General features: G+C 49.5%; 1 protein-coding gene across 1 annotated transcript in view; it reads left to right on the forward strand.

Annotated features, from left to right (window-relative positions):
* Window positions 1-15108: 15108 nt before the first annotated feature.
* LOC141174502 (ras-related and estrogen-regulated growth inhibitor-like) overlaps window positions 15109-18702 on the forward strand; it is a 67477-nt gene continuing 63883 nt past the window's right edge. The window contains exon 1 of the mRNA XM_073659431.1: window positions 15109-15180. Within this exon, the coding sequence (XP_073515532.1) occupies window positions 15109-15180 (72 nt within the window). The remainder of the gene's footprint in view (window positions 15181-18702) is intronic.

Here is an 18702-nt window from a genome sequence, read left to right on the forward strand (position 1 = left end):
AGGAGCGCCATTTGACTTTTTGATTGTAAAATTTGCTTGAATAATTAGTGGACGCCAGGTTGCGTTTGGAGAGCCCCTGATGTGCCTAAACATTGGAGCTCCCCCACAAGTGACCCCATTTTGGAAATTAGACCCCCCAAGGCACCTATCTAGATGCATAGTGAGCACTTGGAACCCCCAGGTGCTTCACAAATTGATTCGTAAAAATGAAAAAGTGTTTTTTTTTCACTTTTTCATTTTTACAAATCAATTTGTGAAGCACCTAGGGGTTCCAAGTGCTCACTATGCATCTAGATAGGTGCCTTGGGGGGTCTAGTTTCCAAAATGGGGTCACTTGTGGGGGAGCTCCAATGCTTGGGCACACAGGGGCTCTCCAAACGCAACATGGTGTCCGCTAACAATTTGAGCCGATTTTCCATTGAATTTGTTAGCGAACACCATGTTGCATTTGGAGAGTCCCTGTGTGCCCAAACATTGGAGCTCCCCCACAAGTGACCCCATTTTGGAAACTAGACCCCCCAAGGCACCTATCTAGATGCATAGTGAGCAGTTGGAACCCCCAGGTGCTTCACAAATTGATTCATAAAGATGAAAAAGTGGAAATAAAAATACTTTTCCATTTTTACGAATCAAGTTGTGAAGCACCTAGAGGTTCCAAGTGCTCACTATGCATCTAGATAGGTGCCTTGGGGGGTCTAGTTTCCAAAATGGGGTCACTTGTGGGGGAGCTCCAATGTTTGGGCACACAGGGACTCTCCAAATGCAACATGGTGTCCGCTAACAAATTGAATGGAAAATCGGCTTAAATTGTTAGCGGACACCATGTTGCTTTTGGAGAGCCCCTGTGTGCCCAAACATTGGAGCTCCCCCACAATTGACCCCATTTTGGAAACTAGACTCCCCAAGGCACCTATCTAGATGCATAGTGAGCACTTCCAACCCCCAGGTTCTTCACAAATTGATTCGTAAAAATGAAAAAGTGAAAAAAAGAACACTTTTTCATTTTTATGAATCAATTTGTGAAGCACCTGGGGGTTCCAAGTGCTCACTATGCATCTAGATAGGTGCCTTGGGGGGTCTATTTTCCAAAATGGGGTCACTTGTGGGGGAGCTCCAATGTTTGGGCATACAGGGACTCTCAAAATGCAACATGGTGTCCGCTAACAAATTCAATGGAAAATCGGCTCAAATTGTTAGTGGACACCATGTTGCGTTTGGAGAGCCCCTGTGTGCCCAAACATTGGAGCTCCCCCACAAGTGACACCATTTTGGAAACTAGACTCCCCAAGGCACCTATCTAGATGCATAGTGAGCAATTGGAACCCCCAGGTGCTTCACAAATTGATTCGTAAAAATGAAAAAGTGAAAAAAAAAACACTTTTTCATTTTTACGAATCAATTTGTGAAGCCCCTGGGGGTTCCAAGTGCTCACTATGCATCTAGATAGGTGCCTTGGGGGGTCTAGTTTCCAAAATGGGGTCACTTGTGGGGGAGCTCCAATGTTTGGGCACACAGGGGCTCTCCAAACGCAACATGGTGTCCGCTAACAATTTGAGCCGATTTTCCATTCAATTTGTTAGCGGACACCATGTTGCATTTGGAGAGTCCCTGTGTGCCCAAACATTGGAGCTCCCCCACAAGTGACCCCATTTTGGAAAATAGACCCCCCAAGGCACCTATCTAGATGCATAGTGAGCACTTGGAACCCCCAGGTGCTTCACAAATTGATTCGTAAAAATGAAAAAGTGGAAAAAAAATACTTTTCCATTTTTACGAATCAATTTGTGAAGCACCTGGGGGTTCCACGTGCTCACTATGCATCTATATAGGTGCCTTGGGGGGTCTAGTTTCCAAAATGGGGTCACTTGTGGGGGAGCTCCAATGTTTGGGCACACAGGGGCTCTCCAAACGCAACATGGTGTCCCCTAACAAATTGGAACCATGTCGCGTTTGGAGAGCCCCTGTGTGTCTAAACATTGGAGCTCCCACACAAGTGACCCCATTTTGGAAACTAGACCCCCCAGAGAACTTATATAGATGTGTGGTGAGCCCATTGAACCCCTAGGTGCTTCACAGAAAATCATAATGTTGACTTGTGAAAATAAAAAAAAACATTTTTTCCACAAAAATGCAAAAAAAAATATTTTCACAAGGGTACCAGGAGAAATTGCACCCCATAAGTTGTTGTGCAATTTCTCCTGAGTACGCATATACCCCATGTGTTGGAAAAAACTACTGTTTGGGCGCATGTAAGGGCTCGGAAGGGAAGGAGTGACGCTTTTGAACGCAGACTTTGATGTAATGGTCTGCGGGCGTCATGTCATGTTCTCAGAGCCCCTGATGTGCCTAAACAGTGAAATGCCCAACAAGTGCCCCCTTTTTGGTAGTGGTAGTTGATTTTTGAATTTTGTAATGTAGTGTTATACATCAGTTGTGTAGGACAACCTGACGAACACTACACAACTGACATATGACAACCTGACGAACACTACGTCAGCTGTGTAGTGTTCGTCAGGTTGTCATACGTCAGAAATTAATTTACTAGTCCATCGAAGTATGGTACCTTTTGAAGCAGTCTTTCATACACAGGCCAGGTTTGTCAGGGCAGGTGTCACATTGATAAATGGTGTCCTTGCGTATTCCACTTTTATAACACACTCGGCACCTCTTTTGTGACTTTCCTTTTTTTCTGCTGTGAGGGATCTGCCCCGGGAAATGCTGGCCTGGTACAATTCTCGGTCCTTCAATTCCAGAAGTACTGGGGCCCGCTCTGTCACCGCTGCCAAATATCAGGGCCTTGATAACTGTTTCCTGAAGCTGAAGATACGACGCAGAAGTCTGGCCTGCACATTGTGACAGAAGGAAAGCGTTGTGCATTGCCATCTGTACAATGTGCACGGCCAGCTTCTTGTACCACACTCTGGCCTTTCTCAAAGCACTGTACGGCTGGAGGACTTGATCAGAGAGATCAACTCTCCCCATGTACTTCTTGTACCCCACTACACAGTCTGGTTTGACGACCTGTGTAGTGGAACCTTGTACAGTGCTGAGTGTGCTGCCATCACCATGTATGGTGGTCAAGAAAAGGACATCCCTTTTGTCCTTGTACTTGACCATCAACAGGTGGTCGCTACATTGTGCTCTGCTCTCACCCCTTCTGAGCAGCTGCCCAATAAGCGTCTTTGGGAGGCCTTTCTGATTTTTGCGGACAGTACCGCAGGCTGCGGTACGTCGCGCTGAGAGGGACTTGAAGAGCGGGATACTTGTATAAAAGTTATCCACGTAGAGGTGATAACCTTTATCAAGCAGTGGGTGCACCAAGTCCCACACAATTTTCCCACTCACTCCCAGAACAGGGGGGCATTCAGGGGGTTCAATCCGGGAGTCCTTCCCTTCATAAACTCTAAACTTGTGGGTGTATCCTGAGGTACTCTCACAAAGGTTATACAGCTTGATCCCGTACCTTGCCCTCTTACTGGGCAGGTACTGCCGGAATCCAAGCCGCCCCTTAAAAGAAATTAAGGACTCATCCACACAGATGTCCCTTTGGGGCACGTACACTTCACCAAACTTGTTGTTGAAGTGTTCGATGACCGGCCGAACTTTGAAAAGACGATCAAAGTTCGGGTCATCGCGTGCAGGACACCTTGCATTATCTTGGTAATGGAAGAACTTGTAGATGGCCTGAAAGCGTGTCCGGGGCATGACCATTCGGAACACTGGAGTGTTATACAAAACATCAACACTCCAGTATTGCCGAAGCTCGGGCTTCTTCAAGATCCCCATAAGAAGGACCAGGCCCCAAAACTTCATCATTTCTACTGCGTCTACAGGAGACCAGTTAGAAAATGATGCAGAGGGGTTTTGTTCTAAAAATTGATGAGCGTATAAATTAGTTTGGCCCACCATGAGGTTTATAAAATCCTCAGAGAAAAAGACTTTGAAAAAGTCTATTTCTGTGAGGCCGGTGGTGTCAAACTTGATTCCTGATTCCGCCACGAAATCAGGAATCAGCGGCTCATAATTTTCGGGGGGCGAAGTCCATATAGGCTCAGTAGTGGGGGGCACTGGAACATCTCTCCTGCGACGACGGCGGGGCGGGCCAGCAGAACCTGAGGAAGAGGAGGAAGAAGAGAAGGAGGAAGACGACGAGGAGTCGGAAAAACAAAGAAATGTGGGATCCTCACCCTCGCTGTCAGTGTCGGAGGCAAGAATAGCGTATGCCTTCTCCGCTGAATACTGAGTTTGGGATGAGCAGGACATTGTTTGTTATGTATGTGGTGCGTGTGTGTCAATACTTTATTGAGAGTGTGTGTGTGTGTCAGTACTTTATTTAGAGTGTGTGGAAAAAGGAAATACTGTATGTGGTGCAAACAGCGAGCACGAGTGTGGATTGGTGAACTATGTCACCGATCAATACTCGGCGGCTGCTGGATGTGCGCACAGATGTGTGGGGAGTGGGAAGAGGGGAATTAGGTTGGATGAGGGGAGATCAGAGATTACTTACCAAAGTCCTCTCTGTTCTTCTTTCAGGACCGGGAGCCCGGAGCAGGAGCCCGGCGCAGGAGACCAGGAGCCCGGAGCAGGAGCCTGGAGCAGGAGACCGGGAGCCCAGAGCAGGAGACCGGAAGCCCGGAGCAGGAGACCAGGAGCCCGGAGCAGGAGACCAGGAGCTCGGAGCAGGAGACCAGGAGCCCGGAGCAGGAGACCAGGAGCCCGGAGCAGGAGCCCGGAGCAGGAAACCAGGAGCCCGGCGCAGAAGCCCGGGAGCCCGGATCAGGAGCCCGGGATCCCGGAGCAGGAGACCGGAAGCCCGGAGCAGGAGACCGGGAGCCCGGAGCAGGAGACCGGGAGCCCGGAGCAGGAGACCGGGAGCCCGGAGCAGGAGACCGGTACTGGAGCTGGAGATCAGAACCAAAAGAATTAACAGGGACACTGGGGTGAGGCGGATTGGGGTGGGAAGGGGGGTAAAAAGACAGGGGAGTGGGAAGAGGGGTAAAAAGACAGGGGAGTGGGAAGAGGGGGATTGGTGTGGATGAGGGGAGATCAGAGATGGACTTACCAAAGGGTCAGCAGGACTGGAACAGAAGACCCAGAGCAGGAGACCGGGAGCCCGGAGCAGGAGACCGGGAGCCCGGCGCTGGTGACCGGGAGCCCGAAGCTGGTGACCGGGAGCCCGAAGCTGGAGACGCGGACCAGAGCTGGAGACCGCTGCAGGACGCAGAAAAAAAGGTAAGGGGGGTAAAAAGAGGGGGGAGGGGGGATTGGGGTGGATGAGTGGAGAACAGACTTACCAAAGTCTTCTCTGCAGGATCAGCAGTAGGATCAGCAGCAGGATCAGCAGCAGGCTCTGGAGCAGGAACCACAGCAGGTCAGGAGCAGAAGATCCAGGACGCTGGAGCAGAAGATCCAGGAGCAGCGGCAGCAGTAGCAGTAGCGACTGGAACAGTGAGAAGATGGTCTTGTGGTGTCACAGAATATTCTGTGGCACTACAAGACCCACCACAGACACATCAGATGTGACCACTCTGTAGAAATCCTCACCAAGTGTGAGGGTCTGCAGGGCGGTCACAGGGTGATGATGGGGTGGTGACAGGTGGAGGTAATCTGATTGTAGCAATCATTGATGACATTGATTTCTCCAATCAGAGTACCTGAATACAGGTGACCAGGCGGTCACAGGGAGGTGTCACCTCTCTGTGACCCCCTGTGGTGCATGCTGTGCCCTAGCCATCTGATTGGTGACACTGATTGCACCAATTAGATATAGCTGGAGCAGATCATGCACCACAGGGGGTCACAGAGAGGTGACACTTCCCTGTGACCGCCGGTCACCTGTATTCAGGTACTCTGATTGGAGCGATCGATGTCATCATTGATCGCTCCAATCACAGCAGTCTGGGGGCTTGAACCACATTACAGGGGGTCATGGGGCGGTGACAGGCAGGTCACAAGCCGGTCACCACCCCATGATCGCCCTGTCACCGCGCGGTCGCGCTACGATCGGTGCGATCGATGTGATCAGCGATCGCACCGATCATAGCAGTCTGGGGCCAGGGCTGGGGTGTCCTAGCAACAGCCTAGGATCGGTGCTCTTAGGAGCACAGATCCTAGGCTACAGATCACTGTTTCCGGCAATCACAGCGATTGCTGGTGCGGGGGGGCGGCGACACCCCCCGGGATGATGACGCCATCTACCCAGAGGTAAGATGGCACCGTAACTTTAATGCTGTCACCGCGACGTAATTCGCGGTGCCGCATTAAAGATATGACGTACTAATACGGGTCTGGCTCTTAAGTCCCAGGGCACAGATGCGTATTAGTACGTCTAATGTTGTTAATGGGTTAATATTGAGCACAATTAAGTATGCTGACATCCCCTATATACAGTATGACACCCTACACACAATATGAGCTGCCACAATCCTCCTATAGACAGGAGGCCACACATAGTCATCCATACACAACAGGAGGCCGCACGGTGCCATCTATACACAGCGGGAGGCCACACGTAGCCATCTATACACAGCAGGAGGTCGTATGTAGCCATCTATACACAGCAGGAGGCCGCACATAGCCATCTCTACACAGCGGGAGGCCGCACGTTGCCATCTATTCACAGAAGGAGGCCGCATTGTGCCATCTATACACAGCGGGAGGCCGCACGGTGCCATCTATACACAGCAGGAGGCCACACGGCGCCATCTACACACAGCAGGAGGCCACACATAGCCATCTATACACAGAAGGAGGCCGCATGTAACCATCTATACACAGCATGGAGCTGCACGTAGTCATCTATACACAGCAGGAGGCCGCACGTAGCCATCTATACTCCACAGGAGGCCACACGTAGCCATCTATACTCCACAGGAGGCCGCACGTAGCCATCTATACACAGCAGGAGGCCGCACGTAGCCATCTATACACAGCAGGAGGCAGCACGTAGCCATCTATACACAGCGGGATGTCGCACGTAGCCATCTATAAAAAGCAGGAGGCGGCACGTAGCCATCTTTACACAGCACGGAGCTGCATGTAGCCATCTATAAACTGCAGGATGCCACACGGTGTAATCTATACACAGCAGGAGGCCGCACGGCGCCATCTATACACAGCGGGAGGCCGCACGTAGCCATCTATACACAGCAGGAGGCTGCATGTAGCCATCTATACACAGCGGGAGGCCGCACGTAGCCATCTATAAACAGCAGGAGGCCGCACATAGCTGTGGCGCCCCTGGGGGTTCGACCGCCACAGAGATGCTGCACCTCTTTAATAGGGTGTGGTATCTCTCCTTCGAGGTAAGAACGGTGCCATCGTCAGGACCCCACCTCTACATCCAACATCACACTTCTCCCACCAGAGGGGGCTAATAGGCACCAGTGTGCTGCCCCTATCGGGATAATGGGAGATTGGGGAACCAAAAGATAGGGGGAACCAAAAGATAGGGGGAACCATGTAGTGGGTGAGGGTGGAGGACGCACATTTAGGTTACACTTAATTCATATTTAATCTACAGCCACCTTGGGCTCATGGTCTTTTGATTGTGATCTTCATCACTGAACGTGGCTTTCTGTGTGAACCTGGAGTTGATGGGGACACGGTCCTCGTGCTCTGGCCTTGAGTCGAGGAGCGGGTCTAAGTTAACGGCTGTCTCAACCCGGTCAAAGTCCCTGCCCAAGAAGGCCTGGAGCTTAGGAGTCTAGCTCCATCGCAAAAGGATCCCAGGGGGATGCAGATGGAGTGGTGTATGCTATTCTGGCCTAGTCAGAGGGATTCCGACTGCAAGAGGGGTACCGGCCCCCGACACCTGACTTTTCTACTCTACGTCCTAGTCAGGGAAGCCCGGTAGGCACAGAGGATCCCATCGGGTAACGGAAGGAGCGGAGTCGCCACCCGTACCCTTTTTCTGCGCGTAGTCCAGAGGGAGACCCGGCCTATCTACACACATACAGACAGGAGGACTCTGTCTGAAGTCTAGGAACACTCTGGTGCGGGGTCCTGATTAAGCACTTGAATTACTCGGAGGTTGTCGGACCCCCGTTCCAGGTGACTGCAGAACCCTGTGAGGAGCAGGGAGAAGCCTTGCAGCTGCACCCTCTACTGTGAGTAAAAACTCTAGAAGTCGACCCCTATGGCCTCTGGACTCTTTATTTCTGCACCGCACCACAGAGCGCCAGACCTCTTTCACTACGACTCCCTCCATCCTCGTCTCTGCCCTGAGGCCCTGCTCCGCCAGTGGGGAGTAGTATCACCGTCGGCTGCCACAACATCCCGCCTCAGAGGACTGCAGCAGCGCTGTTGGCCTTCATCAGGTACCACAGGTGGCGTAGTCGATAGCAACCACTCAACCCTGATAGCCCATTACACCTTTTTTTTTTAATGTGACGGCCCTGGGCACGGAACGGGTCCTGGCCACAGCTACAACCCCACCAAACATCTGACCCGGCTCCGAGTAACCCCCCATCTTCCCAGGGTAGGGCTGCGAGCGTCACATACTCATCTATACAAAGCATGGAGCTGCACGTAGCCATCTATACACAGCAGGAGGCCGCACGTAGCCATCTATACACAGTGGGAGTCCGCACGTAGCCATTGAGACAGAGTCACTGGCATGATATATGAGGGGAGGTATGTGTCGCACAGGTTGATAGCCTGTGTGAACTGAAACCAATTGACTTTCTGCCAGCATGTTATATGCTGGTGGGTTAACTCACTTAAAGGGCGTGGTTTTAGGGGAATGACAGTGATGGGAGAGACGTCATTCCCCATACCTCCACCCCAGGGTGTGACTGACCATCGTTTAAATGTTCAGCCCTGTTTTTTTTTCCTTTGAGTTGTGTTTGGAGAGGCAAGGTCTCCAGACTGGACAGCCATAGCTCAGGAGGGAGCTGAAGGCTGTACATAACCTGTGTGTGCGACCAGCACACATATATGGACTGTGCTATAGTTTATCTTTTGTTTTGTTGTTTAGCCAAGTAAGGCTGTATTTATTTTGCTAGAGCGCAGATCTTTATGCTGTTAATAAAGCCTGCAAAGAAAACCCGGGTTCCTGAGTCTACTTGCGGAAGTGGCCAAGCGAGTTGTCTTACCACAGTTGGTGCGAGAGTGCATGCAAGATTCCAGGAACATGTGTACCTGCCACAGAGACCAGTGGATGTTCTGGGTAAGGGCCGCCAGCCAGAGAAGTCCGGCAGCATGGAGGAGCTCGTTAAGCACCTGGCCCAAAGCCAGCAGAGCATGCAGCAACTGCACTTGCAGACCCAGCAGAGCATGAAGCAGCAGCAGCACAGAGCAGCTTCAGCAGCAACAGGAGCAGCAGCATGAGACAAATAAACTCCTAATACAACAAATCCAGCAGCAGCAACGACAAATGACTGTTTTTGAAAGGGTGGCGGAATGGGAGAGATTACCTCAGGAGCAGTGGGCGGAGGTTCTGGCGCCACATTTGACCGGGGAGCCGCAGAAGGCCTATTATGATCTGACTTTACAAGACGCAAAGGAGTAGGCGAAATTAAAAACCGAGATATTGGCATGCTCGGGAGTGACAATGTCTGTCAGAGCACAAAGGGTCCACCACTGGGCGTATGCTGGTGACAAACCTCCATGCTCACAGATGTTCGACTTGTTACATCTAGTCCAGAAGTGGCTGCAGCCAGAGTCTTCCACTCCTGCCCAGATGGTTAAGCGTGTGGTGATGGACAGGTTCATCCATTCCCTACCCAGGCCGTTGCAGACCTGCGTTGCCCAGGGCGACCCTCGGAATGCGGGCAACCTTGCTTGCCTGGTAGAGAGGTACCAAGTGGTCGAAAAATCCCTAGGGAAACCCGACATAATCACCTCCCTCTACTGGAGAGCACAAAAGGGGGCGGGTTCACCATGGAAGGGGTTCAGATCCACAACTGGGAGGCGTCCCACTTCCACTGAAGGTGCCGCAAGGACTGTTATTAAGGATGTGATCTGTTGGCGGTGTCGCAATCCAGGACACGTAGCCGCCCAGTGTCATACGTCTGCTGAGCCAATGGACTGCAGCCTAGGCAGACGATGTTAATATTATGCTTACCCAGCCTGCAGTGTGGATTGTCAACCCAGCGAGGGCCCGCAGGCGTGTGCCTTATCCGTTAACAGAGTGATGGTCCTGGGTCTGTTGGACTCTGGGAGTCTGGTAACCTTAATCAGTGCCACCCTTCCCCACCAGCTGATCCCTACCAAATCTGCATACATGGGGAAGCCAAGAACTACCCGGTGGCCAAAGTGACAGTCGGAACAGACTGTGGCGCCCAATCCCACATAGCGGGAGGCCGCACGTAGCCATCTATACACAGCGGGAGGCCACACGTAGCCATCTATACACAGCGGGAGGCCGCACGTAGCCATCTATACACAGCGGGAGGCCGCACGTAGCCATCTATACACAGCGGGAGGCCGCACGGAGCCATCTATACAAAGCATGGGGCCGCACGTAGCCATCTATACACAGCGGGAGGCAGCACAGCGCCATCTATACACAGCAGGGGGCCGAATGTGGCCATCTATACACAGCGGGCCGCACGCAGTCACGCACACACACAAACATATACAGACATATACATACACGCATAAACACATTTGAAACACAAAATACATATAAACAGACATCACTCTATGGTATCTACCTGCACACACACATACACACACACTCACTCAATCACACACTCACGCACACACTCAGCATCCCCCGGTTCGGCTCCAGACGTCCAGCTCCTCACCGGTGCAGCAGTGCAGGGCGCACACTGCGTGACATCATGCTAGCAGATACGGCGGTGCACAGGGTCGTGTCTCCTAGCTGTGACGTGGCCGGGCCAGCACACAGGGAAGTTAACAGGTGCAGTGCTGGCCCGGCCGAAGAAGAAGCAGCAGCATTGCGTAGCTGCTGCTGGAGCGGTTCGGGGACCCCCCCCCGCCTCTGCCTGTCGGTGTGTGTCAATTGGCGCCACACATATTATAATGAGTTATAATGGAGCCGGAGTCAGCATGGTTGATGCTGAGTTTGCAATGAGTTGGTTGATAATGAGTGCAATCTGGCCATGGGCCCCCCCCGTAGCCCTGGGCCCCCCCGGAGCCCTGGGCCCCGGGTGGTAGCCCAGATTGCCCTCATTATAATCCACCTATGGCTAAAGTACAGAAAGCAAGATCATGAGTTTTCGCAAACTCAGCATAAACCATGCTGACTCCGGCTCCACTGTCAGCAAACACAGAACTTTTCTCGGTTTTGCTCTCTAGCACCACCTCTGCTGTCAGGACAAACCAGGAACTGCAGGTTGGCAACAAATGCACCCCTTGCTTATCCAACTCCAGACTACCAAGAGTTAATCGAGTCTCATTTTGTTTAGGAATTGAAGGACAGGTCCCAATAAAATGTCCCTTTTTCCCACAAAAAATATACGCTTTTTTTCTTGCAAATCTCCGGGGAAATGTATGATGTAAAGGCACCCCCTAACTGCATGGGTTCCTCCACCTTCTCCAGTACTGGTTCATCGCCAGACCGCTCCTCCCGGCAGAGGTGCATAACCCCTACAAGAAGGCCCCAGAGAAGGTGGTCTCACCCGTCTATTCCGAAAGCTTCTATGAAGACGTGTGGTCAACGACATGGCAGCCTCCAACGATTGAGGAGTTTCATATACTGCCAAGGCATCTTTCAACCTTTCAGTAACACCCTCACAAAATTGACTTCTAAGGGCTGAGTCATTCCATTTAGAATCCGTTGCCCATCTACGGAACTCAGAACTATACATCTCCACTGACCGAATCCCCTGCTAAAGGCGACGTAGCCTAGACTTAGCCAAGGCGACTCAGTCAGGGTCATCATAGATGAGCCCCGAAAAACCCTTCTACAGACTGGAAAGAAACCAAATCCTGCGCTTAAGAAAACGCCCACGATTGAGGATCTCCCTGCAGTCGAGAGAACACAATTCCAACCCGTTCCTCATTTCCAGAGAAGTAAGGACGAAGTTTAAAATACAGTTTGCAGGCCTCCTTGAATACAAAAAACTTGTCCCTACCTCCTGAAAACCTGTGCAGGAGGGCAACCTTGGGATCAGGCTGGACAGGCCTACCTGCAGAGACCCCCACATTAGCAACCTGTAGCCGCTGATGCTGTTGCTGAACCTCACAGCGGAGGTCATTCACCTCCAGAGACAGACTGCGCAGCCGCTCTGTGAGCTCTGCAACTGAACCCATACCAAAGGAAAAAAAAACCCACATAATTAAGCCCAATTGTCAGTTTTCTTTTTGTTCTCTAAATGTACATGGTCAGTGATAATGTCACGAACAGTGTAGGAAAGACAAAGAAGGGATGAGGGGAAGGGAGCCCAGAAACTAGGGAAATGGGGAAGTGGAGATCTCCTAGGCTGATCTGCAATCACCATGTCTACCCATACTGTACCTATATTGGTTCCTCACAGGAACCTATCCCTGTATTTCCTTAGCGCTTGGATCTAGATAGGGAAGGGGGGATGAGCACTAGTCGATCCCCACTGACAACTAAAGACAGCAAGGGGAGACAGACACGGGGAAGTAGCTTAGGTTGAGTCGACTTCAGAGAGATTGCACACACGTCCTCTTAGCACCAGAGAGGAAGTAAGAACTGCACTTTCTTCAAGCCTTCACAAGGGGTCATGTGGATATCAACGGCGCCTCCCTATTGCAAAGTGATGGTATTTAAACACCCAGGCCAGGGTGTTATTTAGCAAGAGGAAGGTAGCCGCTGAGTCCTAGAGTGAGACATCTAACAAGATGTCTGTAATGCCAAATGAAGAGATCTCCTGCAACCAACTGCAGGGCGACTGTCTGTCACATCTGACACACCCGTGACAGCTACTTCACAGTGCTGCAGGCTTCCTCTACTTTTCTTTGTGCTTGTTGATAGAGAGAGTCAGTTCTAAACACGGGCAATTTTTATTTGTATAGATGAGGTGTGCATTGATAGTTTTTTGTTTAAATGATTTGTAAAAGGGGAATTTTTACATAAACAAGGGAAGGTAAGGGTAGGGAATACAGCAAAAAATATGCAATTATGAAATGCAATATAAGAACTGAAAATATGTACAGTAGAGTAAAATAAAACATCAATAATACAATATATCATGTTTACCCCAAAACCTAGATGACAAAGGAGGGAAAGATGGAGGCAAGGAAAGTTGGGTAGGGAAGAGGGATTGTAGGAAAAGAGTAAAAGGTATAGGAAGGGAAAAGGACTAGTCTATAGCGTTCATTTTGAGGACCATTATGCTAATATATACAGTCATGGCCAAAAGTTTTGAGAATGACACCAAAATGATATTATCACATGATCTGCTGGCCTCTGGTTTTTATTAGTGTTTGTCTGATGTTTATATCACATACAGAAATATAATTGCAATCATATTATGAGTACCAATAGGTTACATTGACAGTTAGAATGAGTTAATGCAGCAAGTCAATATTTGCAGTGTTGCCCCTTCTTCTTCAAGACCTCTGTAATTCTCCCTGGCATGCTCTCAATCAACTTTTGGACCAAATCCTGACTGATAGCAGTCCATTCTTGCATAATCAATGCTTGCATTTTGCCAGAATTTGTTGGATTTTGTTTGTCCACCCGTCTCTTGATGATTGACCACAAGTTCTCAATGGGATTAAGATCTGGGGAGTTTCCAGGCCATGGACCCACAATCTCTATGTTTTGTTCCATGAGCCATTTAGTTATCACCTTTGCTTTATGGCAAGGTGCTCCATCATGCTGGAAAAGGCATTGTTGGGCGCCAAACTGCTCTTGGACGGTTGGGAGAAGTTGCTCTTGGAGGACATTCTGGTACCATTCTTTATTCATGGCTGTGTTTTTAGGCAAGACTGTGAGTGAGCCGATTCCCTTGGCTGAGAAGCAACCCCACACATGAATGGTTTCAGGATGCTTTACAGTTGGCTTGAGACAAGACTGGTGGTAGCGCTCACCTTTTCTTCTCCGAATAAGCTGTTTTCCAGATGTCCCAAACAATCGAAAAGGGGATTCATCAGAGAAAATGACTTTGCCCCAGTCCTCAGCAGTCCACTCCCTGTACCTTTTGCAGAATATCAGTCGGTCCCTGATGTTTTTTCTGGAGAGAAGTGGCTTCTTTGCTGCCCTCCTTGAAACCAGCCCTTGCTCAAAGAGTCTCCGCCTCACAGTGCGTGCAGAAGCACTCACACCAGCCTGCTGCCATTCCTGAGCAAGCTCGGCACTGCTGGTAGTCCGATCCCGCAGCTGAAACAGATTTAAGATACGGTCCTGGAGCTTGCTGGTCTTTCTTGGGCGCCCTGGAGCCTTTTTGACAACAATGGAAGCTCTCTCCTTGAAGTTCTTGATGATGCGATAGATTGTTGACTGAGGTGCAATCTTTGTAGCTGCGATACTCTTCCCTGTTAGGCCATTTTTGTGCAGTGCAATGATGGCTGCACGTGTTTCTTTAGAGATAACCATGGTTAACTGAAGAGAAACAATGATACCAAGAACCAGCCTCCTTTTAAAGTGTCCAGTGATGTCATTCTTACTTAATCATGACTGATTGATCGCCAGCCCTGTCCTCATCAACACCCACACCTGTGTTAATGGATCAATCACTAAAACGATGTTAGCTGCTCCTTTTAAGGCAGGACTGCAATGATGTTGAAATGTGTTTTGGGGGTTAAAGTTCATTTTCTGGGCAAATATTGACTTTGCAAGTACAGTAATTGCTGTTAAGCTGATCACTCTTTGACATTCGGGAGTATATGCAAATTGCCATTACAAAAAATGAAGCAGTAAAAAATTAAATTACTATTTGTCTCATTCTCAATACTTTTGGCCATGACTGTACAGTATGAAGACACTTTAATGCAGGGTTCCCCAACTCCAGTCCTCAAGGCCCACCAACAGGTCATGTTTTCAGGATTTCCTTAGTATTACACAGGTGATAATTGCATCACCTGCACAGGCAATAATTCCATCAATACTAAGGAAATCCTGAAAACATGACCTGTTGGTGGGCCTTGAGGACTGGAGTTGGGGAACCCTGCTTTAATGGATGTGATTTTATTGTTCTCATGTAAAGAATATTTCCTCTCTTCACAGAAATGATTTATAGACACACAGCTGCAATAGATGGAGAATTTGTCCATTTTGAAATCCTGGACACGGCTGGTCAGGTATGATCTATTTTCCAGACCTGCTTAATATAAATCTTTTCACCAAAAGTGCATTAAAAGTTGAAACAACTTTGCTAGTAGTCTTGATTAAATATAGTACCATTTTGTGTATACAGGTCTTATTGAGATCTATGGTTATGGGCTACAATGTGTGTACTATGATTCTCCATTCTTCCTCTTTTTTCCTAACCTACAGGCAGCAGGAGCAGCAGATGAAATAAAGCCATGAAATTTGGCCCAAATGCAAAATAAGTGAGAGTAAAGGGGGTAGTAAAGCTGAAGGTTGGGTTGGATGTGATGTATTGGGTCAGACTCCATTATAAAATGAGGGGGCGCAATTTAGAAAAAAACAAAACCTGATATTGCTGAATGCCTGCGGCCTCCCAACACCTTCCTCCTGCCGCAGGCATTCAGCATACTGACTGCCGGTGCACAGGTACGAAGGTGAGCAGTGTCAGTGAGTCACCAACACCGCTCATTGCCTGCCCCCCCGCCGTTGCTACCTTCCTGCACTCAATTATATTCACGTCCTTAAGACAATGTGAGCGCAGGCCAGGACAAGAGCAGAGGAGCTGTAATCAGCTCGCTGCTCTGCCGGTAACTCCTACAAGACGCAGGCTATGGTCAGCCTGACTCTGTTAGAGGATGGCGCCACACAGGAATACGGCAGTAGAACAACCATCAGTTTTTTTTCAAGCAGCATCTGTCAGCACTGTGGTTTTGCAGTTTCACGGTTCAAATCTCTGTATTATGCAGCTTTTGGCCTTTTTTCCGTAAAAAAAACCCAGTAATAGTGTCTCCCTAACTGTTCAGACACAAATATATCTGTTTAAAAGATTCTGGTGTAGGCCACATAACTATAACTGTGGTTTTGCAGTTCCACGGTTCAAATCTCAGTATTATCCAGCTTTTGGCCTTTTTTTCTGTAAAAAAAAACAGTAATAGTGTCTCCCTGACTGTTCAGACACAAATATACCTGTTTAAAAGATTCTCGTGTGGGCCACATAACTATAACTGTGGTTTTGCAGTTCCACGGTTCAAATCTCTGTATTATCCAGCTTTTGGCCTTTTTTACATAAAAAAAACAGTTTGAGTGTCTCCCTAACTGTTCAGACACAAATATATCTGTTTAAAAGATTCTGGTGTAGGCCACATAACTATAACTGTGGTTTTGCAGTTCCACGGTTCAAATCTCAGTATTATCCAGCTTTTGGCCTTTTTTTCTGTAAAAAAAAAAACAGTAATAGTGTCTCCCTGACTGTTCAGACACAAATATATCTGTTTAAAATATTCTCGTGTGGGCCACATAACTATAACTGTGGTTTTGCAGTTCCACGGTTCAAATCTCTGTATTATCCAGCTTTTGGCCTTTTTTACATAAAAAAAAACAGTTTGAGTGTCTCGCTCAGTGTTCAGACACAAATATATCTGTTTAAAAGATTCTGGTGTAGGCCAGAGAAATAGAACTGTGGTTTTCCTCTTCCACGGTTCTAATCTCCTTTCTATTACCCTTTTTCCATTGATAGTGCAAGTGTAAGCTATTTTACTTCATTTACAATGGGCAAGGCGCGTGGCAAGGGACGTGGAACAAGGGATGGTACGTGTAGAGCACGGGGCCGTGGCAAAGGTGAAAATGTGCCACAACCAACAGCCACATCTTCTCGCTCCCACTTCTTGACCGAATTAATAGGGAAGCACACTACAACACCAGTATTGCAAACTGATCAGTGTGAACAGGTTATTAATTGGATAGCAGATAATACTTCCAGTTACCTGGGCACCACCACCTCCGGTCTGTCTTCCACACGGTCAAGTTTTAGTAGCCATGAGTCTCAACCTCATACTCCTACTCACCCTGATGCTCCTTCCTCCCACCATGCCTAGTGTCGTCAGACAGCAACTGATCCCACAGTTGGACACTCTGAAGAGCTGTTCACTGGTCCATTTCCATATTTGTGCCCCTCGCCTGCTCCACTTGAAGTGGTGGAAGAGGAGATCCCATGTAGCGATGCCCAAATATTTGAACAGTCACGGCCACAGGAAGGCGACGCTGGCAATTTGTCACAAGAGGTGGATGATGACGAGACACAATTGCCACGAAGTGAGGAGGAGGATCATGGTGCGCAAGTGAAAGAGGAGGAGGTGGTGGATGATCTAGTAACTGACCCAATGTGGCAGGAGGACACGCAGAGCGAGGGAGGGAGGCAGAGTACCCCAACAGGCAGGAAGAAGCAGTGTGGTAGCCACACACAGAAAGCGGGCAATGGTTCCCCGTAACACCAACACGAGGGACGTTGCCAGTACAACCTGTAGGTCTTCCAGAGTCTGGAATTTTTTTAAAGACTCTGCTGATAACCTCAAAAAGGTCATTTGTACCACCTGCCATGCCAGCATCAGCAGGGGTGACAAAACTACCAGCCTGACCACCACCAGCATGATCAGGCACATGTCAGCAAAGCACCCGACTTTGTGGGGCGAACTCCAGGGTCCACGACCAGTGTAAGCGGGTGTCACCACTGCTTCTTCCGCTGTTGTGCATGCAAGAGAACCACCTGTTGTGCGTGCAAGGCAATCCCATGTCCATACTGCATGCAAAGATGCCCCCTCCTCTCAGTCTTCACTTGTTATGGCAGTTTCTCAAGAAACAGCATCAACGTCCACGTCCACGTCCCACCGCAGCCATATCCCAGACCTTTGAACGAAAGCGCAAATTCGCAGCCAATGCGCCACAGGCCACAGTCCTAAATTCGCACATTTCACGACTGCTTGCGTTGGAAATGCTGCCTTTTAGGCTGGTGGAGACGGAATCCTTTCGCAACCTTACTGCGGTAGCCATCCCTCAGTACTCGATCCCCAGCTGACACTATTTTGCCTGGTGTGCCATCCCCGCACTACACAAGCATGTGTCCCAAAACATCTGCCATGCCCTCAACAACTCAGTTACTGGGAGAGTCCACCTGACAACGGACACGTGGACAAGTGCTTGTGGCCATGGATGGTACACTGGGTAAACATAGTGGAAGCCGTTACCCAGTCGGACCTTGGGATGCAACACATCCTCCCCACACTGAGGATTGCGGGCCCTATGTCAGTCAAAGTTGCCCCCACAGTGTACAGCTCCTGCACATCATCCTCCTCCTCCTCCTCATGTTCAGCCTCCATCTCAGATATCACCACATCAGTTACAAGCTGGAAGCACTGCAGTGCTGCCTCAGCCAAGCGGCAAAAGGCTGTGCTGAAACTCATAAGCTTAGGTGATAAACCTCACACTGCTTGTGAGTTGTGGACAGCTGTGAAAGAGCAGGCAGATCTGTGGCTGAGACCGCTGAACCTACATCCAGGCATGGTCGTGTGTGACAATGGCCGTAACCTGGTGGTGGCTCTGAGGCGAGGCGAGATCACACACGTATCATGAGTGGCTCATGTGCTTAACCTCGTGGTTCAGCGGTTTCTTAAATCGTACCCCGAGTTGCCAGATCTGCTCGTGAAAGTATGCCGCCTGTCAGCTCATTTTCGGAAGTT

The sequence above is a fragment of the Phyllobates terribilis genome, unplaced genomic scaffold (assembly GCF_046119375.1).
Source record: "Phyllobates terribilis strain yellow unplaced genomic scaffold, ASM4611937v1 Scaffold_13__5_contigs__length_258822181, whole genome shotgun sequence".
Classification (NCBI taxonomy): Eukaryota; Metazoa; Chordata; class Amphibia; order Anura; family Dendrobatidae; genus Phyllobates; species Phyllobates terribilis.